This window comes from Lissotriton helveticus, chromosome 1_1 (assembly GCF_964261635.1).
Source record: "Lissotriton helveticus chromosome 1_1, aLisHel1.1, whole genome shotgun sequence".
Taxonomy (NCBI): Eukaryota; Metazoa; Chordata; class Amphibia; order Caudata; family Salamandridae; genus Lissotriton; species Lissotriton helveticus.
The window spans coordinates 700,803,804-700,829,074 of NC_136057.1; the positions used below are offsets into that span (position 1 = coordinate 700,803,804).

Here is a 25,271-nt window from a genome sequence, read left to right on the forward strand (position 1 = left end):
GAGCATGCCTGATTTGCACATAGCGATATGTCTCAGAGGGACCCATGCCGTACATCTGTTGAAGCTGTGGGAAAGGAACCACCGTGCCTTTGTCCCAGAGGTCCCCCACCACCGAGATCCCTATGGCATCCCATCTCGCGAACCCCTTACATGTTCGCAGGGCACCCAGTGTTTTAGTGTCCCACAACGGAGTTAACCTGGTGATTTTACCCTTCCACCCCAGACGTGATTGCGCCGCATGCCATATTGTCGCCGTGTGAAGCGTTGGGCCAAGTAGAGCCTTCACTTGCGGGTAGTTGTACAGCACTGAAAGCATACCTTCAGTCCCCAGTTGCGACCAGTCCGCCTTATACGCGGGGTCTTCCCGTGAGACGTGTATCCAATGATTAATAACCTTAAGCTGGGACGCCCAGTAATATAGTTGGAGATCAGGCAGCGCGATCCCTCCCTCGTACCAGCTCCTTACCAATTTACTCTGTGCTATCCGTGCCGGGCCACCACTCCACAGCAAATTGGAAACTAATGCCGCGACCTGCCGGAAGTAACGTGGGTTTACCACATAAGGGGAATTTTCGAGCACATACAGAAACCTTGGGAGAGCCATCATTTTATACAGTGCCGCTCGTCCTATGAGGGTCAACGGCAATGCAGCCCAGTATCGGACATCAGCACGCAGGCGTTGCAAAGGCGGCTGCAAATTTTCGGTGTAGAACTGCGTAGCATCGGCAGACACAAAAATACCCAGGTACGTAAATGAGGTGGTGGTTATCCTAAGGGGACAGGTGGCCGGCAGCACTGGATCCGGGCCCTTGAGTACATAGAGCACGGACTTGGACCAGTTCAGGGTATAGCCCGAGGCCCTACCGTGGTCATCGCAGAGAGCCAACAGGGCCGGGACCCCTTCATTCGGTCCGGTCATGTAGATCAGCATGTCCGCATATAGGGAGACTTTGTCCTCCCACCCCTCCTCCCAAGCGATGCCCCGGAACAGCGGCGTTGCTCTAAGCATGACTGCCAACGGTTCCAGTACCAACGCAAACAGAAGGGGCGATAGCGGGCACCCTTGTCTGGTCCCCCTCCTCAGTGGAAAGGTCGATGATATGTGACCGTTTGCAACCACCTGCGCCACCGGCAAGGCGTAGAGTAATCGGACCCATGCAAGATACTTGGGGCCGAATCCCATTCGGGTCAGAACCGCAAATAGGTACTCCCACTCCACCAGATCAAACGCCATTTTCGCGTCTAGGGAGAGTATCACAGCCTGGTCCGTGAGAAGATGCGCCCGCGCCAGCACCCCATACACCCTTCGTAGGTTTAGTGCTGTGCTCCTGTGAGGCATGAAGCCCGATTGGTCGGGGTGTATTAGGGTACTCAAATGTTTGGTCAGACGAACGGCCAGAAGTTTCGCCAGGATCTTTGCTTCCGTATTGAGCAAGGAAATGGGACGGTACGAGGCGCAATCCGTCGGTGGTTTGGTTGGTTTGGGAATGGCCACAATAGTGGCCGTTCGTTGGTCGAGCGGAAGCAGTGCCGTCTCCACGCTTTCTGTGTACATGTCCAAGAGAGGCTTGGCCAGTATCGCGTCCACCGCCTTATACCACTCCACAGGAATTCCGTTGGGGCCCAAAGCCTTACCGGATTGCAATGCCTGTATTGCTAACTGGATCTCCCCCTCCGTCAAATCTGTATCAAGCTCTTGCCGCGCTTCAGGAGCAAGTACAGGGACAGAAATGTGGTTGAGTGACGCCAGGGCCTCTTGTTCTGTGACCGTTCGTGTCGGTGTGTATATCTCCTGGAAGTGGTGCGCTAGGGTTTGTACTATCCGTTCCAGGTGGGTCTGCAGCTGGCCCCCAGCATCATATAGTCGTTGTATCCCCCTGTTGCTGCCGCCCCGTTTGTCCAGCCATGCTAACATTTTCCCTGCCTTATCTCCCACATCATATATGCGGTGTGCGGTGTTCGCGAGGTGCCCTTTAGTGATTGTAGTGAGATGTGCCTGGTGCTGCTGCTGTCGGAGTTGCAACTCATGTGCGGTGGTAGGGGTGGGGTCGGCCATGTGTGCATTGTTCGCCGTGTGCAGTGCCAGCTCTAAATTAGCCAGTTCAGCTCTGGAGTCCCGTTTATGCCCTGTAATGGCCGATATGGATGCCCCTCGTAAGACCGTTTTATACGCCTCCCACAGCACCGAGGGTGAAGAGACCGAGCCCGTGTTCTCACTAAAGTAATGTGTTGTAGTCAATTTAAGTTTTTTCCTAATCCCAGGAACCTGCAGATAATTGGGATATATTGGGTACATTCTAGCACGTTTTCGTTCTTTGGTAGAAAGGTGAAGTGAGATTGGGGAGTGGTCAGAGATGCCTCTCGGTAGGATGTCTAGCCCTTCTATGGATGATTTCAACTTTTCAGACAAAATAATAGTTGCTCCTTCATGTTCTATTTTATCAATAGCTTCCAGTTTCAGAATCTCTTGATTTTCCAACTTTACATTTTGTTGTTGAAGATTGAACATTCTTTCAGAGTTGGCATCAAGCATATAACAGATTTGTTTTCAGGAATTTTCATAAAAATTTTCTCTGGGAGAATATTTTCATTTGGAAACTAATTTGAAATTAATCGTCCATGTAAAGTTTCTTTGCCATGCTCAGTTAGTTTTCCAATTCTTATATCTTGTAGAATATTTTTATAATCTTCATCCTTTGCCTGTCGCATATTTTGAAGCAGTTCTGCATATTTGAAATTTAACCATATGTTAACATTTCCAATACTTCCTAGGCACTTCCTGGTATCTTCATGTGTAAGCATTTTAAACACTGGCTGTCCTTTCACTGGAGTTAGTTGCAGTAGATCTCCAAAAACGATGATGTGTTTGCCTCCAAATAACACATCATACTCTGTTTTAAGAATTTCTTGCATTCTTAAATGCACAAAAGCAAGCATTACATTTGATACCATGCTTACTTCATCAATGATAAGAAGTTTCATTTTCTTTAGGACTCTTGAAACCTCCCAACAAGCTTCTCCGGATAGCTTGTGGTATTGTAATTTATTATCATGCTCTACTGGCAGCATCAATAAGCGATGTAAAGTAATCCCTTTAATGATGTGGGCTGCCAACCCAGTTGGAGCGGTAACAACACAAGACAACGATGACTCCGTTCTTTTCTGCAGATACGTTGCAATTGCTTTAATCAGGAAACTTTTTCCAGTTCCTGCTTCTCCACTCACGTACAGTCGAACAGGTATAAAGGATGTACATGAGCACTCTTTTTCTCATGAGATAAACCATGCTCAATGTGTTCTGTGACATCGTCATATATTTGCCTCTGCTCAACGTTTAGTTCTTTTTCCAAATCTTCTAAGTTAACTACTTCCTCCTGAACTTGTTCCATGGCTCTTTCCACTTCATCCATGGCAGTGGCAGCTTCATTTTCTATAATTGGTCCACCAAGTGGATCCTGACTCAATGAAACAGAACTCTGACTGTCTTGAGAACTGTCTCTAGCAATCTTTGCTGCAATTGTAGCTTCTTGCTGTATTTCCTCGTTCAACATTTGCAGATAATTTGAAAAAAACAGGACATTCTATGGTATCCTTGGTTGCATTGAACATATCTTCATAAGTAAGAAAATCTCCCAAGTAGTTCCTCTTCTCTTCGCCAAGGCTTAAAGAGTTGCAAAAGAGCTAAGTAGTAAAATTCCCTTTTGTCTGGAGATTCACAACTCAATTTTCGATGATTAATCAAATGGCTTTTTCTTTGTTTCACTAGACAACCTTCACTTCCAATTACAGCATATACACCTTTATTGATGTCTTCTGTGACGTTCCTCTTAAAAGTATAGGTTTGCAGAACTTCATAGAGACAAACATTCTCAAGATGACTACTTCTATTTGGATAGTATGTATCCAACATGTTTGTCTTCAAAATATTTGTACTGTCTGGTTCTTTCTCCGCCAAATACTCAATTTCTTGTACAGATTTCTAAACTCGGTTTCGTGTTGCAGCAAGACATAGACTCACCCAAATGATGGTTCTAGATTTGGCATATAGACTTGCTGATGATAACCGATCAGAACATTCCTATGCTCCAATTCCTCGATGCGACAACATCTTCAGAATGTAACTGTATAATTTCTTGCTTAGACTCTTTTCATGTGAAATTTCCTCCCACATTTCCTTCAGTTTCGTCTTTTCTGATTTTGTGATATAAGACGTCACATATCGAGCCACAGCAATAGAGTTATCAGCAACATATTTAATATCCATGTTATCATTCCACATGGACAAAATGACTGGGTTGTAGTCATTTATGTATGTAGACTCCTCATTTCTTCTTAGGTTGTATGTATTTTTGGGTGATTTTCTTGTCACAGTATGTCGCAGAGAAGACATAAAATTGTTCACTCTTCCTTTCAATGTTACTGGACCTGGAAATGCAAAACGACATTTCGTGTAGAACTTGTCCTTGGATTTGTATTTTCGACTACAGTATTTCCCACAACGATGGGTTTGAAAGCGTAAAACTTGATGTTTTAAATTGTTTTCTTCTGTACTTTTCGGAACAGCACATGTAGAATACTTCTCAATGAAACTCATCACTTTCTCATCTGAATCTGTTCCAAATTTTGGTGCATCTTTAATCCATAGCAGCATATGTATGTGAGGAGCACCTCTTGCTTGATACTCCTTTCTCCAAAAGAAATCCAACACCTCTCCAAGCGGAGGATTTTTGTTTGTTTGTAATAAAAGACATCATAGCTTCAAACCTATGATTGAAATATCTGCATACATTAACTGGATCCAAAGAGCACAGTTCTCCAGGTGTCTTGTAATCCATATTTTCAATGTTTTTATTTGCCTCTCGTAGAAATTCAAGTAAGTCTTCCCAAGCATACTCAGCACAGCTAAGAGTGAGGAACAATGTAGGAGTTCCTAAGTTTCTTAGCATACATTTCAATTCCCCATGACGACGGTACCAATACTCGTTAGTACCACACTGACATGCCATGAGAATAATTAGCTGAAATTCCAAAACACTGTCTTGCAGTTTCACTTTATCCATAAAATCCCTTGCCGAGGGGGCGTGGCTTAGCGGGCAACGATGGTGGACGCAGCTTGCTAGAGCTCCCACCGGCCCGACCTTTATCCGGCAATTTATCCTGGCTCCTGAGCCCACTTTGTAGCCCACACCGACGGTGATAGTGGCGGAGGGCAGGAGGTGTTATCCGGTGCACTCTTCGGTGCTCCCGGATCCTTTACAGCCACGACAGCAGCAGCGGCAGTTTGCGGCCTAGTCCCCGAAGAGAAGCCGGGACCTCGATTTTGACGCCTCCCGGTCAGAGGGTCTTCGCGCCGGCCGGCTGGGCCAACACTTCTCCTGGGCCTGCGCCCCCCCCCTTGGAGGCGGAACAGTAACTATATCCGCGGACCTGCCCGCAGTAGTGGGGGCGCCGGCCTGGACAGAGGGAAAGGCCGGAGGGCGCTGCGGCCTACATCGGGGCCGAGAGACCGGGACCTCGAGTTTCGAGACTCCCGGCTGTGAGGGCAAGAGCATTTCGGTGGCTGAGGAGTCGACTGGAGCGGCTGAGAACGCGGTGCCCCCCGGGGCGAGCGCCTACCCGGGAGTCTGGTGTGCTCCCCTGAGTGTGGGGATCGATCCTGAGTGGACCCGGTGGCGGCGCCTGGTGAGACCATATATTTGTCGGTGACTCTGAGTGGCAACGAGGAACACCTGCGACCGGCCCACGTAACGCCGGTGAGTGCCCGTGACTGTTGGCCAGTGGTGCGGGGGGGTTCCTCCACTGGGTGCTAGTGACTGATCACTGCGTGGCCTGGTGTGAATCCACGGGCCCCCCCCCCTTGTGACTAGGGGTTTGGAGCAGAGCCATCGCGGAGCGGAGACTGGGCCAGGCTGGGACGCCGTGGTGCTCCTTCATCTTGGGAACAGCCTCGTGGACCCCGATGCCCCCCCCCTGGCAGTGGACGGCGCTAGCGTGGAGGACTTGTGGACCTGAGGTTCCTCGTGTGGTGTACTCTTGCTTACATTTGGAGGTGCGGGGGGTCGGCACCGACACTATCCACTGTTACTCTGACATCAGTTGGACCCGGGTGTACTGTGACCATGACCAGAGGCGGGGGTGGCAGCGGATCCGCTAAGCAGGGGACCCTGGACAAGTTTACTGGGCCGAGTGGGGCGCCTGGTGCCTCGGGCAGAGGCCACGGACCGGGCCCTGACAATGCAGCACTTATGGCGGCGATTACCCTGTCCAGAGACATGCTGGACGCCAAGATTGGGGCAGTCGGCGCGGATGTGACCCTATTGCGTCAGGACCTGAGGAACGCTGTGGTGCGTATTACTGAGGCGGAATCCAGGATATCGGTGGTGGAGGACGACGTGGGGACCCTGAAGCGGAAAATGGCGGCAATGGAAAACGTCCAGAGGGGCCTTGCGCTCCGCGTGGAAGATGCTGAAGGGCGGGCGCGGAGAAACAACCTTCGCTTCGTGGGGTTTCCGGGAAGGCTGCGAGAAGGGTAGCATGGAACTGTTCTTGTCCCAATGGTTGGAGTCCTGGCTTCCCCCAGACGTTCTGTCACGGTGCTTTGTGATTGAGCGTGCACATAGAGCCCTGACGCAGAAGCCGCCGGCGGGGGGGGAGCGGCCCAGGCCGGTGATTGTGAGGATTCTGAATTTCCACGACAGGGACACTATCCTGCAGGAGGCGAGGACCAAAGACTCCCTTCTGTTTGAAAATCACAAGATAATGATCTTTCCGGACTACACCAGGATAGTGCAACAACAACGTCACTCGTTCATTGCCGCCAAGGCAAAACTGCGTGGTCTGAAGATCCAGTACTCCCTCCTTTCTCCTGCCCGCCTGCGGGTAATCTTTCAGTCGCAAACTCACTTCTTTGATACTCCGGAAGACGTCTTTAAGTGGACGGATGAGACAGTGAGGGTCCGGCCACATGCCCAGCCGGGACTGAACCCGGGTCACTCGAGGGACCCATCGCCGGCGCAGGAGGGTTCCACTGCCAAGAACAGGAGACATAGGAGGTCAAGGTCGCGAAAACGCTCCCCTTCACGTGGTGGGAAACGAGATGGCGCACCCACCGACTCTGACCACTCTGGCAAGGACGGAGGTGCCACAGGGGACTGAAGCTGCTCGTGATCAGTACAGGCTCCAGCTGGGTGATGGTTTTCCTGTGTTCGTTTGGACTGTGACTTGCTACCTGACTGCATAATCGCTGCTTGCTTTCTTTTATCGCTATTGGGACAAAGTGGGGCGGTGGGGGGGGGTTCAGGTAGCTCTTCTACATGGGCTTTGCCTCCTACTCCAGTGGGAGATGCTAGGGGGAGAGTTGGTTGGCTGGGTGGGTAGTTGGGACTGTTGAGGGAGGGGTTCTTGGGGATCCATTGGAGTGGGTGGCCGCTGACCTCCCGTTGGGGGTTAGGGTGCTCCTGCACCGCGACAGGTACTTCAATGTTGTTGAGGTATAGGGGGTTTGCTGGGAGTTGGGTCGGGGATGGGTTTGGGGGTTGGGGGAGGGGGGTACACGGTGTTTGGGTCCACAGGGGTAACTTGTTCACGCACGATGATCCACCAGGTTCGATTTATGTATTACGGGCAATTGCCCTCTCCTACGCCCGGGCAGTTTCGCCCCCTTCCTTTTGATGGCGGCTAGGGGTCCTGCCTCGGAGCTCCCCAGAGCTACACTGAAAATTGTGAGTTGGAACATGAGGGGTATGCTCGATAAAATTAAAAGAGGGGCTGTACTGCGACAAGGGAAAAGGGAAAAGGCTGATGTTCTACTGCTACAAGAGACTCATCTCCTTGGTACGAAGACTTTGAGTCTACAACGATATGGTTATCATCAGGTGTACCATGCAGGGTTTGCCCGGGGATCTCGGGGGGGGTGGCGGTCTTGGTCCACCGGAGGGTATCCTATACCCATTTCTTGCAGTGGATTGATGCCCAGGGCAGGTATGTCTTTATCAAAGGACTGATTGGCGAAGAACAAGTGGTGTTTGGTAGTGTGTATGCTCCCCCCCCTTGCAATGGTCCCTGGCGGAGAAGCTGTTTGCGGTCTGGGCAGAGGTGCCGGACGTCTTGTCAGTGATAGGTGGCGACTGGAACGATGTCATGGATGGATCTGCGGATCGCCACAGGCCTGATGGCGGGCAACTGGCGGTTGCCCCTACGAAACTGAGTGAGATGGTGAGAGGTATGGGATGGATGGATGCCTGGCGCTGCCAACACCCGCACAGTAGGGAATTTACTTATGTGTCTGCGGTCCATCGTTCATTCTCGCGGTTGGACTACTTGTTTGTCCCATGCGCCGCCGTCGGAAGGGTAGCGTCGACCGCCATTCTGCCCTGGGGGCTTTCTGATCATTCCCCCGTTACGATCGATATCCTCCTTAACAGGCGGCGACAGCCGTTTCGATGGCGCCTCTCTACATGGCATCTGCTCCGAGATGACTACCAGTCCCACATGCGTGAGGCCATTGCTCACTACTGGGAGGAGAATGAGGGGCCGGACTCGGACGTGGTGACCCTCTGGGAGGCCATGAAGCCAACACTCAGAGGTGTAGACATAGTCTGGTGTGCGAGGGCCCGTAGGACTCGAAAGGAGGAACTGGAGAAGGCGGAAGATCGCGTCCGCACTCTGGAGGCGCGCTCTACAGAGACAGGGGCAGAGGAAGATACGCGGCGGCTCCTGCAGGCGCAGACTGATTCCGCTTCCCTATTGCTTGAGGAGTCGCGCCATATATGGCTCGCAACGCAGAGTAGAATATACCAATGGGGGGACAAATCCAGCTCCATGCTGTACAGGTTGTGCCAGAGCGCGTTCCAGGCTCAGACGCTGCCGGCGCTGAAAGATGAGGCCGGGACCCCCATAACCGATCTGGGGACTATAGCTGCCAGCTTTGCGCGCTACTATGAGGCGCAATACGCCCCCAGAGACTCCCTTCCTGCGGAGGCCGTAGACAAATTCCTGGCGGATCTCCCGCCACGGGGGTTCTCCGATGAGGAGCGTGATGGTCTGGAGCTTCCTTTGTCCGCGGAGGAACTGGGCAAGGCGTTGGGCGAGCTGAATGCCGGGAAGGCCCCTGGGCCGAACGGCTTCCCATGCGAGTTTCTACGACATTTTCACCTCCAGTTAGGGCCTCATTTTAAGAAGGCATTGGATGCTGCCGGGGAACGTGGTCAGATGCCGTCAGATTGGAGACATGCCGAGATAGTGGTGTTCTGTAAGCCGGGGAGACCGCCAGATAGACACGAATCATACCGCCCTATCTCTCTCCTGAACATCGAGGCGAAGATACTGGCGAAGGCGCTAGCCAATCGCCTCCTGCCTCTTATTACCGCTCTGGTCCACCCGGACCAAGCTGGTTTTATGCCACACAGGGCCACTAGACACAACATCAGGCGGGCCCAGGTGGCTCTGGAGATGATGAAAGCCACCGGCTCCCAGGCGGCGCTCCTATTGGCTGACATCGATTGAGCCTTCGACTCGCTGAGTTGGACGTACTTACAGGCACTCCTTCCCCGTTTGAATCTCGGCCCTCGATTCCTCTCGTATGTGCAGCTGCTATATACCGGCCTGACGGCGTCCGTGCGGGTGGCGGGTGCGATTTCAGATGCCTTTCCTATCGGGCGTGGCACCCGACAGGGATGCCCGCTCTCGCCATACTTATTCGCTCTCGCAATGGAACCCCTTGCGGCGTGGGTGCGAATAGATGCACAGATGAAGGGGTTCGAATGGGAGGCTGGGCCGTCAGATCGCATCGCGCTCTACGCGGACGACGTGCTGTTCTTTCTTACGGACCTTGACAGGTCAGGCCCCAGAGTCCTTGAGATAATGAGAGTGTTTGGTGAAGTGTCAGGGCTGAATCTCAATGTGAGGAAGTCTGTTTTGTGGACCCTAGGCAGCGGGGTGGCTCTTGGTGCTTGGGCGTCAGCCCTACAAAAGGCGACGGGAGGCTTTAAGTACCTGGGGGTGTTTTTGACTGACATCCCTGGAGTCTCGTGGGAGCGTAATATTGTTCCGATTTGGGACAGAGTTAGATCGGACATGAAGACGTGGTCCCGCATGCCCTTGAACCTATATGGCCGGTCGGCCATCTTCAAGATGGTCGCTCTTCCTCGCCTGCCCTACCAACTGCAGAATCATCCCTATCCTATCTCGCCACAATGGTTCCGCCAAGTCGATTCGGCACTGGGCCGTTTCCTCTGGGCTGGGGGGGCGGTGCGTGTGGCCCTTCGCACCTGCTTCCTCTCTACATACTGCGGTGGCCTGGCGTCCTCGGACATCCTTTCCTACTATCAGGCGTCCCATCTCGTGATACTTAACGAATGGTGGTATGGAGATCGGGGCGATCAGACACACGCTCTGGAAAGATATCTAATGGAACCCGATACCTTGCATACGCTACTATACTCGGTCGGGAAAAGAAAGAAGCTCCCGGTGGTTACACAGACTGTCTTTCAGGTCTGGCGTCGGGCACTTGGTCGCATGGGGTGGTGGAATAGGCTGACTGGGGAGACCCCGCTGTGGCAGAATGGCCGCCTGCCGGCCTTGTCGACCCTGCCGGGGTTTCGCGGCTGGGACTTTATAGGGATCTCGGCGTTGGGGCATGTTATGAGGGGCACGACCCTTAAATCCTTCCAGGAGTTGAGGGATGAGTACGATATGCCGAGTTCCCAGTTCTTCAAATACCTGCAGTTCCGCCATGCTATCTCCCCCGCCCTGGAGGGGTTGGCCTCCCTGCCAGAATTCAGTCCCATAGAGGCTAAATTGTTCATGGGAGAATTGACGGAGAAAAAAATCTTGTGCGTATACCAATCCCTTGTCACTCACTGTGCGCCCTCCCTAGATGGCCTTCGGTCGAAATGGGAGAGAGACGTTGGTGAAATAGATGAGGAGGGATGGAGGGAGGCTCTTGCGGCTCCAAGGGAGGCGGCTGTCGCCGTGCGGCTGCGTTTTATCCAATTTAAATACCTACACAGGGCTTACTACACGAGAGAGAGGCTGTGGCGGGCTGGTTTGATTGCCTCCCCCGACTGTCTGAGGTGTGGTAGGGAAATGGGTACGTTCCTGCATACTGTGTGGACCTGTGAGGCAATGGTACGATATTGGAAGCGTATTTGGGACTGCTTGGATGAGGTTCTGGGCTGGCAGCTCCCGCGTACGTCGCAGCTGGGTCTTCTGCATGTCTTGGAGCAAGTGGGCGGTAACATCTATAAGAGGCATCTCTTGCTCCTGGGCCTTACAGTTGCCAAGCGGGATGTGGCCCGTGCCTGGAAAAAGCCTGGGGCTCCCCCGATTGAGGTCTGGAAAAGGGGCATGGACTATTGTATGGGGCTAGAACGCCCTGTGTTTGAGGCCCGTGGCTGCCCCAGAAAACACTATAAAATCTGGAAGAGGTGGTCAGAATACAGGGGGTTGTGGCTGGAGCCGCCGCCGCAGCAGGATACAATGGCGGATCAACTGTCATAAGTGCCGGGAAAGGAGTGGGAGCGCATTAATGTCTCTGTGCAGATTGCTGTGTTTAAATCCTGGTGACCTTCGTGAACGGGGCGGGAACCGGGTGGGGGGTTGTTACGGGATTGGAGGGGGGGATCCGGGTAGATAATGTCACTATTTTATCCTGCTTTTTGTGCTGATTGCTGCAACTGTGATTCATGATTATTTGCTTACAGCCTCTCCAGTGCCTGGAGTGATGTAGATATTTCTGCAATCTTTTTCTGAAATGCCAATAAAATCTGGTTTTGAAAAAAACAAAATCCCTTTCCGAAACATTTTGTAGATGTGTTCCACTTTTCAGTATATGGTTTACTGCATAAGAAAGTCCAGACAAGTCACTCTCAAACAGTAGATGGAACAAATATGGAATGCATTGACGAAACCTTGGATCTTCTGCATATAATCTTGAAGTCCGGTATTCAGATGCAGGAATTTGAACAGGTCGGTCGTCATATCGTCCACCTTCACCTGTTGGAAATAACTGTGGAAAACAACAAGCTTCCAAACTTTCTTCCCATACACTAATGGGACTTCCTTTGGCTTTTTTCATTTGAAACAAGTCAATAGCATTCCCCATTACTTCTTTGGAATGCAATGGATGAGCACTATAATGTTCATAAATGTCTTCACTTCTAGAGACATCAACTTTTTCAATTTGCCCAGCTGAGAAATCAGTGTCGTCTTGTACAGTTGTTTCCTCTACTCCCACATACACATTTTTATAGTACTGATTATTTTTTACCAGATACAACATTGCTTTTTTGACTTTCCTAACATCCACTAATTCTTGCCAGATTTTCTTACTCTTTGTCGGAACACCATTAACTAGAATAACCAGAGGTTCCTCTTCTACTTTTTCGACACCAATTGTATCAATATTTTTCCTAAAATCTAGAGGCAAATAAACAACTCTTCCCTTTAATCCTCTCTGTAAATCTGAAGGAGGCAATTTCCCTGTCTTAGACTCCATACAAACAATAGCCTGAAAAGGATGCACACATTGAATCAGAATAGACTCATATGTATTTAAATCCATCAATTCAGAAGGAATGTCTACCAACTCCAGATTATTATGAACAGCTCTAGCAGGCATTCTGTTTTCATTTAATTTATTATAACAATATTTACAAATACGTTGATCAGAACCCAAATCAAAACAATTTTCTACCAACAAATAAGTTGCAAAATCCTTCCACTCATTATTATTTATCTTTTCGCTTTTTACATATAAATCAACTAATCTAGTCTGATGCTTATAATGAGTTCGTCGACAACACACACAAGTAAAATTAGGCCTTTCACTTGAATTGACCTTAAACTTTGTAATTTCATGTTCAAATGTTTCTGTACTTGTAATCTCTACATTCTCTTCTACATTACCTTCTATTACTGTATCAATTTCTGCACTGTCCTCTTTTTCAACAAAGTAACAAAACTCAATTTCATCACAAATGTTTTTCACATCTAATTCAGTTCCATGCAAAAGAGCACTGTTTAACTGTTTTAGTTTAAGTGCTGGACTTTTTGCATAATACAACCTTCTCACTAATTTCCTCACTTTATTATGATGCACTGCTAACATCCTAAAATGGTGAAAAACACTCTGACATACTTTTCATGAAAGACAAGCCAGTGAATGCCCTTGCAAACCTGTTTTTTCTCTCACTCTACAAGGATCTAACTCTTGTAAAATTTTCATTTTTTGTTTTACACTTTTCTTAGTATATGTCCGTAAGAAACTGCGAAACAAATCAATTGAATCCTGTCGCACACTACAAATACTACTACAATTCCAAGTATACACTGGAGCCTTAGGACATCTCCCTAAAACTTCATCAGCTAACACCTCTTCTGTATTTCTAGGCACAATCTCTTCTTTTTCAACCGGACAACCGTCCTTCACCTCATATGCTCGACCACTGGTGTCAACTGCATGCACCAAATCATTATCCTGAAAGTAACTTTCTTCATTAAAAAATGGCTCACAACTTGAACTATGCTTCCATTCTCCAGAAAAAACATCACAAAAATTAGTCCGATTAATTACTCTCCTCCACTTACATTTTGATTTGAACACATTGATTACCTTATCGAGTGTACGAATTCTATTCATTACTAAACTAAACAATTTATTTTTCACTTTAAATGCTTCATCCACAATCTTAACTATGGTTTTTTTTCTTGTAAAAAGCGGTCTTTTTTTGATACCTCTTTACATTTTTTAATAAATTGGATATAACTCTGTTATAAAACATTCGTCTACGAATTTCAATAAATTGATTTCTCCTTCTATTGCTATAGACAATATCATCTCCTTCTACATGTCTAACATTTTTGGAGGGACACACTTTCTTCTTTCTAATTACAGGTGTCTCATTCTTCTTTGAAATCACACGTTTTATTTTTTGACCTTTCAATAAGTTCCTGAGAAAATTTATAGTTTGCTTACCAGGAGCATTTTTTTTCTCTGAAGATTTTGTTTTGGTTGAGTCTTGTATTTTTTTTTCCTTAGACCTTAATTTTTTTTTATATTGTTTTGCACGTCTTTGTTTGGATGGCATATTGTTTTTTCTTTGTATAGATGATTATAATCTGTGGTAAAGAAAAAATAACATATTATAGACCACTACAAACATATTACATAGCAATTACAATAAGTAAACAATATAAACACTAGTATACAACAAAAGGCTGATTTACATTACATGTGCTTTGCTTTGTGTCAAAAACGATTTACTAATTAATGTTATGTCTTGCTTACATATAGGTGGCCTGTTTTTGGCCTGTAGAGACAGTGAAATAATATGAGCAGAGACACACATACTGCTTGCACAGACAGACATGTCCAAGCAGGCACCGACCTGGTGTCACAGTGACAATTGATGGAAGGAGGTTAGGCGTCATTGCAGGGTGATGCTTGCCCTTTCAGAGTGGCGCCAATAAAGCGAGGCAAGTGACTGCCAGGCTCCACATCTACCCACATGGGATCATAATTGTGTTTTAATCTTGACAGTAGATAGTGCGCCCACTGGGGTAATTTACTAAACACTACAATATCCAGTGGGCGTGTTTTCGGCCACACCCACTGTGGCAGGTGTTTTATATCGAACTGTGCGGAAGCACCAGCACTTTCTTTTGTCTGAGCAACATACCACAGAAGAAGGGACTTTGATATTCCCGAAACGCATTTACTCCTTGGATGTGTTTTCCTGTTTGATCAGATGCGAGCATGCTGCAATTAAATCAAGTGAACTACTTTCCTTCAGTGACCTTCTTTGAATGGGTATCCTGCACTTGATGGATATATATATATATTTATTTATTTTTTAAATGTATTTTAGTTATTTATAGAATACATATACAGTTTGATTTGATATGCTGTAACATTTTATTTTATGAGAAGATGGTGCATATCCCGCCACTTTCATAGACCTCAAGGCTAGGCACAACCTAGTAGACATTGAATTCTATAATTTCTTGAAAATTAGGACGGCCTTGACCAAAGGCAAACTATCCACAGCACAACCGTCAATCTCCCGGTACATAGCAAGCATTAATAAGCTAGGACACCAGGTTTCACACCTATACAAACTACTACGCCCAAAATCTTCCGAACTCTAGGACAAGACATTTACCTACTGGGAAAAACAAACCAAAGACACACTTAACAAACAAGAACTGGCCCCACTATGGGCCTTGGTCTCACGCAAGAAAATCTCCCCAGTGCTATGACAAACACAATTTTGGCTATTCCATAAGGCTTTTTGGACCCCTGCATGCTTATTCTCATTGGGGCTCAGGGAAGATGCACTATGCTGGAACTGTAAAAAGGAAAAGGGGGACCTAGCACACCTGATCAACCAATGCCCAACACTCAAAACATTCTGTGAGACAATCTTTGGTTTTATGAATAAGGTACTGGGCTGTAAGGTAACAAATCATTTTTCCTCCCTCGCCACCGCGTTCATGACCGCAGACCTAAGATCAGATCATGATAAAGACCTATTAGGACTCCTACTGACTGCGGCAGTAAAAATGGTTCTAGCCAATTGGAAAGACACAAGCAAGACCTCATACAAAGGTTGGTTCAAATGGATCACACACCTAAGAGGAGCGGACAACATTGCACTACAAAACTCACCCTGGAGACCAGCACACAGAGGAATGTGGAAATCACTTGATACTTACCTAGATTTTTACGAACTCCCATGAAAACAACTCAACCCGGAGATAGACCCCCTGTTCCCCCCTTTATGTGCGGTAAGGTAAAGGCAACTAAGCGCAACTGCTATGGCCCCTCGGGTCAGTAGGTGGTCCAACAGGTTTCCCTATCTTTCCACAAGCAAGCTAGCCACATGTTAAAAGACTTATACCTACAGAGCCTGTCTTATTGCTCTTCCCTCACCCCTTTCTCTCCTTCCTTTCTTTTCTTTCACCCTTTTTTCTTGTTCTCCGCAAACTACGTCATGTGGGGTTAGCTAAAGACATATGTCAAAGTACCTCAAAACGAGATTGTAAAAACACGATTGGCTAACACTGTAACAGAAATGCAAATTTAATAAAATACTTTGAAATTTAAAAAAAATTATTCATACATTATAATATTTTCTGCTATACGTTACAATAGGGATATCTCCAGTGGATGGGTGAAGAGTGTGTGTGAAAAGTTTCTGGTAGTAGCTTTACACTTGTAAATTATGTCTTCCACCCCTGAATTCAGGGGTTGAAGACATGCAAATCTGCGCATTGGTGTAAATTCATTCTTGGAAATGGTGAATAGTAAAAAAGTGAAGACTTAGGGCCTGATTACGAGTGTGGCGGTATGGGAGTTGGCTGCCATGCCAGGTCCCTGCTCTCATACCGCCAAACTTGTTCACTGAATGCCTGCCAGATTAGGAGTTTCCTCCTGATCCAGCTGGTGGTGCTAAGGCACCACTATAGGAACACCAAAGCAAGTTCCTGCACTGCATGGTCTATTAAGCCCATGCGGTGCAGGAATTGGGTGTGTATGCATACAAGGGGCACACCATGCGGCCGCCTCCACCATCCCCTGACCCTGAGGCAACAGGGGGCCCTGTATGGCACCCTTTGTTTCGGGACTGCCACACTTTTCATGCTTGGCTCAGCGCCATGAAACAGTGGCAGTGAGGATACTTATAATATGCTTGGTGGTGCCACAATGGCACCACCAGGCGTATTGCAGGCCTCAGACCGCTGCTCCACTGCCGAGGATCTCCAGGTTGCAGCTTTCCTTAAGCAGTGTGACCGCCAAACTCTTAATAGGGCTGTCAGACCGCCGTAATCGTAATCAGACCCTTAGATATGGGTGCCAAAATTATTTACAAATGAGTAAATCTACATGTTCAAATTTACCTTTGTGAAAAGGGTCCTGTGGGAAGTTGGGTTGTGGTTGATAAGGTTGTGAGCCCTTCGCAAGAAACAGTTGTAATCCTTGTCTGGGTGAACCACAATATGTCACTAAATTAACCTGTGTTTAACCCTCTGGTAGCTTGGCACAAAATTAGTCAGGCTTCCTTACAGGCAATGTGTAAAGTATTTATGCAGCACTTCAAACAGTAATAAGGTAAAAACAAAACATAAGGGAAATCCCACACAAATTTTAAAAAATTGTATATAATTTAATACATTAGTTTACACCAAACAACAAAAATCAAATCAGTAGAACAGGTGATGTGCAGATTTGGGGTTAAGTGTAGCACCCAAAAGCATAAGGTGGCACTTTTGGATATCGGTCATGCTAGACCGGGGAAAGTCAAAAGTTCAGCCTGACCGCGATGGATGCAGGCTGACTACAGGGACAAGGTCAGTCTCACTGAAAAAGATACCTTTTCAAGGTCCAGTGCAAAGAGTCCAATTGAAAGTGGAGAAGGCCACAGGGAGGGTTGCAGGTGGCCGTTGCTGTAGAACGAAGAGCAGGCCAGATGTCATCAACAGTCATCGTAGTAGCATGAAGATCTTTTGGGCGTTGTGTACGGTCATTGCTGGAGCTTTGCTTTGGTGGTCACCGCATGCTGTCAATACTGTAGCACGAAGTGTCAATCAATCAATCAAGGGTTTGTAAAGCGCGCTACTCACCCGTGAGGGTCTCAAGGCACTGGGGAGGTGGGGGGGGGGGGGCAGCTCCGGATCAGGCAAAGAGCCAGGTTTTGAGGTCCGTTCCTGAACATGTGGAGGGTCGGGAAGCGTCTGATGATCACCAGGAGCTCCTTCCAGGTCCTGGCTGAGATGTAGGAGAAGGCTTTGCCACCTATTCTGTTTCTGCAGATGCAGTGGACTTCTGCCCGGGCGAGGTAGGCAGGCCAGAGGTTTCTTTTGGGTAAGTGGAAGGATACTCTCTCATTGAGGTATTTGGGTCCAATGTTGTTGAGGGATTTGTAGGTGTAGGTGAGGAGTTTGAAGGTGACCCTCTTCTCGAGGGGGAGACAGTGGATGCTCTTAGGTGTTGGGTCATATGTTTCTGACGCAGTGTCCCGAGGACGAGTCTGGCTGTGGCGTTCTGGATGGTCTGGAGTTTGTGTAGAAGGGATCTGTTGGTTCTGGTGTATAGGGCATTGCCGTAGTCCAGTCTGCTGGTTATGAGTGCGTGGGTGACAGTCCTTCTGCAGTCGGGGGATCCATTTGAAGGTCTTACAGAGGATGCACAGGCAGTTGAAACAGGTGGAAGTGACGGCGTTAATCTGGCAGTTCATGGAGAGGGAGGAGTCGAGGATGATGCCGAGGTTTTGTGCGTGGTCTGTAGGGGTGGGTGGATTCCCATGGGCGGAGGGCCACCAGGTGTTGTCCCAGGCGGCGGTGCATGGTCCAAAGATGAGGACCTCGGTCTTCTCTGAGTTGAGCTACAAACAGCTGTCTTTCATCCAGGCTGCAATGTTTTTCATTCCTTCCTGGAAGCAGAGTCTGGTGTCTTCGGGTGTCTTCGGGATTCTTCATGAGTGAGAGGAGCTGGGTGTTGTCAGAAAATGATACAATGCTGAGCCCATGCTGTCTGAGGATGGCGGCCAGGGGGGCCATGTAGAGGTTGAAGAGAGTTGGGCTGAGCAATGATCCTTGGGGTACTCTGTAGTTGATGTAGGTAGGATCATAGAGGTAGGGAGGGAGTCTGATCCTCTGGCTTCTGCCGGAGAGAAAGGATTGGATCCAGTCGAGGGTGGCTCCTTTTATCCCCACCTCATGAAGTCTGGTTTCGAGCATGTGATGTGAAACAGTGTCAAAGGCTGCAGAGCAGGCCCGGACTGGCCTTTGCAGGCACCGGGCAATCCCCCGGTCGGCCGCGAGGGTGGGGGCCGGTTTTGTTACAGGGTCATTTTTTGCAGCATAGCTGCAAAAACGGCACTGTAACAAAATCGGCCGAAAACCGACCCTAGCAAAGAGCGCGGTCGCACCCCCCAAACCCCCGGGGGGCGGGCCGAGCACTGTGCCAGGGCTGATTTCGGTTCCCAGTCCGGCCCTGCTGCAGAGAGGTCTAGAACGATGAGGGCCGCAGTGTGTCCCTAGTCGAGTAGCATGCTGATGTCGTCAGTGGCGGCGTGGAGGGTGGTCACGGTGCTGTGGTTGCTATGGAATCTGGACTGGGAGGAGTCTAGGATGGAGTTCTCTTCGATGAAGGCGGTCAGCTGGGCATTTATGAGTCTCTCAGTGACTATGGCTGTGAAGGGGAGAAGAGAGATGTGACGGTAGTTTTTCAGGTCTCTTGGGTCGGCCATTGGTTTCATGAGGAGGGGTATAACCTCCGCCCGTTTCCAGTCATCTGGGAAGATGCAGCACATGAAGAAGGCACTGATGGTCCGTCCTAGTTCGGGTGCAATGGCAGCAGCGGCCCTGTCGAATATGTGAGGTGGGCAGGGGTCCGTTGGGGCTCCTGAGTGGGTTTTCCTCATGGTCGCGGTAATGTGTTCAATGGTGGCGTGATTCCAGGTCATGATGGTTGGCTTATCGGCGGCATTGATGGGGTGGCATCTGGCGTATGTTCGATTAAGTTGTCGTAGAGGACCTTAGTCTTCAGGTGGAAGTAGGAGCTGAGCTTGTCGCAGAGTTCCTGGGAAGGTTTGACGACCGTGGCTTTGCTGGGGGGTTTAGTGAATTATTGTATGAGGTTGAACAGTTCCTTGGCGTTAGTCGCATTGGTTTGGAGTTTTTCTCTTATGAAGGTCCGTTTGGTGTCTCTTATGCGCTGGTGGTATTCCTTCAGGGCGCTCCTGTGGTTGTCTTGTGCTTCTGTGGTTTTCTTTTTTCGTCGGGCATCTGCAGGAGCGTCTGGCTTCTTGCAGTTCCGTGGTGAACCAGGTGACCTTCCAAGGTGCGGGTGGTGGAGGGGTGTGAGCTGGTCGGCGCAGCGGGAGAATAAGCAGTGAAAATCAATGGCTGTGGAGTTGGTCTCGGTCATGGTGCTGGTGGGGGTCTTGGAGGAGGGTGGGATTGAGGTGTTCTTCTGTGACCTTGCTCCAGTTCCTTTGTGGTGGGTTCGGGCGGACTTGGGAGCGGTGGTGGTGTTGAAGGGGAAGTGGATGCAGTGATGGTCCATCTAGAGGGGCTGGGTGGTGTGGCTGAAGCGGACGTTTGTCCCTCCTACAAAGATTGGGTCGAGGGTGTGTCCAGCTCTGTGAGTGACGTATTGACAAGCTGCTTCATTCCGAGGTTGGCGAGGTTGTCGAGGAGGGTGGTGGAGTCGGGGTCGCTGCAGTTGTCGAGGTGGAAGTTCAGGTCCCTGAGTAAAATGTAGTCCCAGGAGGTGATGGCGTGGGGTGCGGCGTGCGCGGCAATGGTAGATGCGGACTGGGTGCGATGTCCCGGTGGTCTGTAGATGAGGGTGCTGTGTAGCGTGGTCCTGGGGCTGGTCTTGATCAGGAAGTGTTCTGTGTTTGAGTGGGGGTCACTTGTGCTGGAAGTGGAGAGTCGGAGGGGGGTCTTGTGTGCGATGGCGAGTCCTTCTCCTGGGGGTTGGGGGCGGTCCTTTCTTTGGATATTCTAGCCGAAGGGGATGGCAGTGGTGATGTCAGGGCCAGATGAGGCATTGGTCCAGGTTTCCGTGAAGAAGGCGACGTCGGGCGAGAGGGTGTCTATCAGGTCCCAGATCTCTACAGTGTGTTGGTGCAGGGAGAGCACGTTGAGGAGGATGCATATCAGGGTTTTGGAGGTGCGTGCATCAGGCAGGCTTTCAGCGGGTGCGGGGGTTATGTTGATGTTGAAGGATCTGCGGCAGGGTCTGCATGAGAACTGTCCGTGGGTGGTGTTCAGCGAGGATCTTCCGCAGGCGGTGTGTCTCCCGGGATTGAGTGCGTGGAGGGTGGTGGAATCGTAGTGGTGGGGCTTAGGAGAACCAGGGTTCCTGCCGCTGCCACAGTCAGGACGCGGACGGGCGCAGACGTGCTTGCCTTAAGCATTGCTTCGGCGTGGTTTCGGCGTTGCTTCGGCGCACCAGCAGCGGGCCCGCTGCGCGACCTCGCATCGGTTGCCATTAAGTAGGGGAGGTGGCTGGACCAGAGGTAGAGAGGTGGGATGCGGGGATGTGTCGGATGGCGGGCCGCAGGGGCAGCAGCCGCAGGAACAAAGTGACCAACAAACACAGCGGGAAGTCACAAGTAATACGGGGGAATCACAAGAAGTACAGTAAACACAAAAGGCAACATTTAAAATGCAGAATTAAAATGAGTGGCAGGGAAAATGGAGAACACCTGAGGTGCTGGGCCGGGCTGCCGGCACAAACCCTGCTCATGGAAGGGCTCTGTACCAGTAGCGGTCGGCAGTAGGTGTTTCTGTAGGGCGGTGACGTGGGCAGGGGGAGGGGCAGGGTGGGGGGTAGTAATGTATGGATTACAGAGTTTTACAGGTAAGTAAACATTTAAATAAATAAAACGAATTTTGTCGCGCGCTCTGCATCATCAAATGTAACGAAATTCGTTTTATTTATTTAGAGGAGTTGGCCTAACGGCTAGGGCGCACAACCTCGGACCTGGGGATCTGGGTTCGAGTCTCGGTAACGACGCCAAAAACCTCCTGTGATTCTGGGCAAATCACTTAATCTCCCCGTGCCTAAAAATTAATGCGTGTCCTCATGTAACGTAACTGGTGCTATGTAAAGCGCTCTGATACCTGATTCAGTTCAGGTCTAGTTTGCGCTATATAAAACTCTGCAAAAAAAAAAAAAGCACTGGAGCAGGATTCGATATGGAGTGACCTCTGCACCCTTTGTATCACAGTTTCTCAAGGCTGGACACTCTACTGAATGACATCAGGTGCAAATACTTGATGTAGCACAGACACCAGAAAGAGGGGATGATATTTCTGTGATCCTACAAAAACTGGAATGTAAATGGATTATACTATGTGATTTACATTAACAAGGGATTGAACACTAATGAAAAATGCTGTGGACTTTTATCTCTGCTTTCGAAATAAGCATATGAGCATCATGATTAGTGAGTCATTGCAACTGGATTTCAGAAAGCGTTGTTGCACAAGACTGTTAAAGGACAATATGCCTAATAGTTTTTTGTGTAAATTACAATTGGCCCCTCTCTCTTCTTTTTTTTATTCTCCTTTCTCTTTTTTTAATTGCTTACTCTCTATTTTTAATTGGTCTGCTATTATGTATATTGCTGTGCATCATTCCACGTTATCATTAACGCGGTGGCATTATGAACTACCCAAAGACCCTTTCTGTATTAATGTAATTTTAAGTCCTGGTACCTTTGTTTCCTCAAGTCTCCCCCTGCCGTGGTTTTCGCCCACTGCAATTGGCCTATATTGTTGATTTCCCTCTCACCTTAAGGGCATCCATCTATTGAATGCTTCAGTATCATTGGCAGGAACATATCACGCTCCTCAAGCTTGCTTTCAGGGCATTGTACACCCTCTTGCTGTGGGCCCATCCAGCCTGACTTTTAGACAGTGACAGTCTGTGCTCTCTCTCAGTTGTAGGGAAGACTTCTCCCTCTGCGTTCTTCGTGCTAGAAACTGCTCCATGCGGTTTAGATCATATGAAGCACCAGTTTGTTTTACACTGGCTCGTAACTCGGTGGTTAGTGCTCTGCCTTTACTATTGCCATTTTTTGGATACGGTGGTGCCCATGGTTAATTATGTTTAATTTGCAATCGTTGATTCTTTCTTAGGTTGATATTACCCCTTACCCCGAGTAAGTACTTTTTTCTTGGCCATTCCATTTGGGTGTACAACAATGTGTTGTCGCCGGCATTCATGTGGATGTAATGTAGTGATCATTACCCTTTTTTCATCTTAGTTACGCTTGATCACCTGGCCCGTTCTTCTCTTCACAAACTTGTTCAATTTATTTTATTTATTTGTTCTGAAGTTTCCACTATCATTTTGTTCTGATGGGACATGATCATTTTATTCTCGTTCAAAATGTTGTAGACAGCCATGACAAACAAGCAAACATTGTGGCCCTTAGATTATTCACTTTGATCTTGTGGGTTTGTTAGTTATGAGAAACGCACATGTAACTGTGCTATTGCAAAAAAGTTCGTTTTTGTTTTCTTGTGATTCTGGTTCGTAGGGGACACTATACACGCTATCTCCCACTTGATTCAGTGAATGTAATTTTTAATGGCATCATGATTACATATTAAATGTTTTTGATAAATGTTTCCAGAAATATTCCAGAAATAAAAGTGGTGGTCATAGACGCGATTCTATGTTGTTAGCATTAATTGCATGTGGCTATTGTGCACATTGAGTAATTGAATATGTGTTTTCAAAATGATACTTAGGAGTGCCATTATTTTCCTGAAGTAAACTTTCTAAAAGTACATTTTCAAAATAGCGACTTAAAGTTCACCTTGAATTTTAAAAATAATTTAAATTACAATTCTTTTGATACCAAACTTGAGATTTCAGCCTGTTCTCAATCAAAAGTTGACACTTATTAAATGTAATAACGTAACCTAATGTGGTAGAGATAGGCCTTGAAAAACGAATTGAAGAGTCTTTCAATACCATTACATGTGCGAAATTAAAGTACATGTTCAATTTTATAATTACAATGCACCCTGTTTAGAGCTTACCCTTGGAGTGGCTTTAAATGCATTAAAAAAGAAGGTTTATACCTGACAAATGGTTTATTATGCCAGGTCGAAATGGTGCTTTAAACTGCCATAAGGCTGCATTGGCAATGCTATACTCAGTATAGTATGTTGGTGATGGATATATATTTGATTTCAAACTAGTCACATATTTCTTCATATCTAGATCTATGATTTCACAGGTTTCTTTTTAATCATTCTATCTCAGTAACTCACCTGGGAGTGTGTAAGCTATAGAGTTTGGGGTTTACCATTGCTGATCACAGTCTGAATGGTGCAAAAGCAATTGTCAGGCTTTAAGCACAGCTAATAACACTTTTCATTATTTTAAGAATCACCGTGGTGGCAAATGTTAAATCTCAACTCACGTTAAGGAATGAGTGAGCGTTTGCTGTCAGTATGGGTGTTGAAAGAGTGCAAATTAGTTATTTGAGTGGACAGCACCCAAGTAGCAATTTCAGGAATAATCTCATCAAGCCAGATATCCCCCTAAGGGGAATCGTTGATTGTGTGACTGATTTCCTCAGATGTTTCGTACAGATGTTGAATTAGTTTAATAGTTTGTTATGAAAAAGTTTACATCATATTCCAAATTCCATTAATCATTTGAAGAAACAATAAACATGAATGTTGATACGGAAGAATATTGGACTTTCAGATATCAACATACTCTTATGCGTTTTTTGGTAATGTGAGATTACTTTGAATTTTAAAAGTCGTTCTTTTATTGTACCTATGTCTTTAGGTTTATCTTTGTCTTATAAAGAAATTTACTCATATATCGTTCCATCTAATAGCTTAGATTTGCTCCTATTTAACATATGCAAAGCTCTGATGTTTCAATTTGTGGTTAATTGAAAAGGTAATTGGTCCAGTGTTTTAATAAAAAGACTAGGACAACTGCAAAAGGTGAAGTTCTCATGAATGATTGAATGCAGGAATAAATAAGGAAATTGAAGGAAGGACAAGAATGAAAAAAATTAATAATCGATTTACATATATAGCTTAACTATGCAAACTGAATTTTCCTGCCTGTGAGGATGACAGGCTTGAAAATTACTTTTTGTTGTAAAGGTGAGATTGTTGGCTAGGTTGCAAATATGCTTTTGTCAATAATATATAATTAACTGCATTTCCTATTAAAACGTCCAAATATGTTTAATTTATTTACGATACTTCAAATGTATTTGCATTTGTCTACATGGATATTTTTCTGATAAAATCTTGAGATAGCTAAACAACAACAAATGTATTTTTTAAATAGAATAAGAAAAGTAAATTTCTGTTCTTATTTTTTCTGTATGCAGCGATTATCAAATGGATCTATCGATTCTAATGATGAAACCAGCCAAGTGGTGGAACTGCAGGAATTACTTGAAAAGCAGAACTACGAAGTGTCGCAAATGAAGGAGCGTTTGGCTGCATTGTCTTCACGGGTGGTAGAAGTTGAACAAGAAGCTGAGACAGCCAGGAAGGACCTTGTAAAAACCGAAGAATTGAGCACTAAATATCAGCGAGATATTAGAGAGGTAAAGTATTATTTTGTCTAACTAATTCTTTCCTTTCACTGTGACACATGGAAGCGTTTGTTCAGAACCAGTTATGACTAACCTCGTGAAATAAATCTTTTACACGGATGTTTAACACATTATTGGTTTTTGATCTATTCTGTTAAAATAATAAAC

At 47.4% G+C, this 25,271-nt stretch overlaps 1 protein-coding gene across 1 annotated transcript in view; it reads left to right on the forward strand.

Moving 5' to 3' along the window:
* PPFIA2 (PPFI scaffold protein A2) overlaps positions 1-25,271 on the forward strand; it is a 2,034,471-nt gene that overhangs the window by 1,300,245 nt on the left and 708,955 nt on the right. Inside the window, exon 8 of the mRNA XM_078674230.1 lies at positions 24,894-25,115. Coding sequence (XP_078530356.1) covers positions 24,894-25,115 — 222 coding nt within the window. The remainder of the gene's footprint in view (positions 1-24,893; positions 25,116-25,271) is intronic.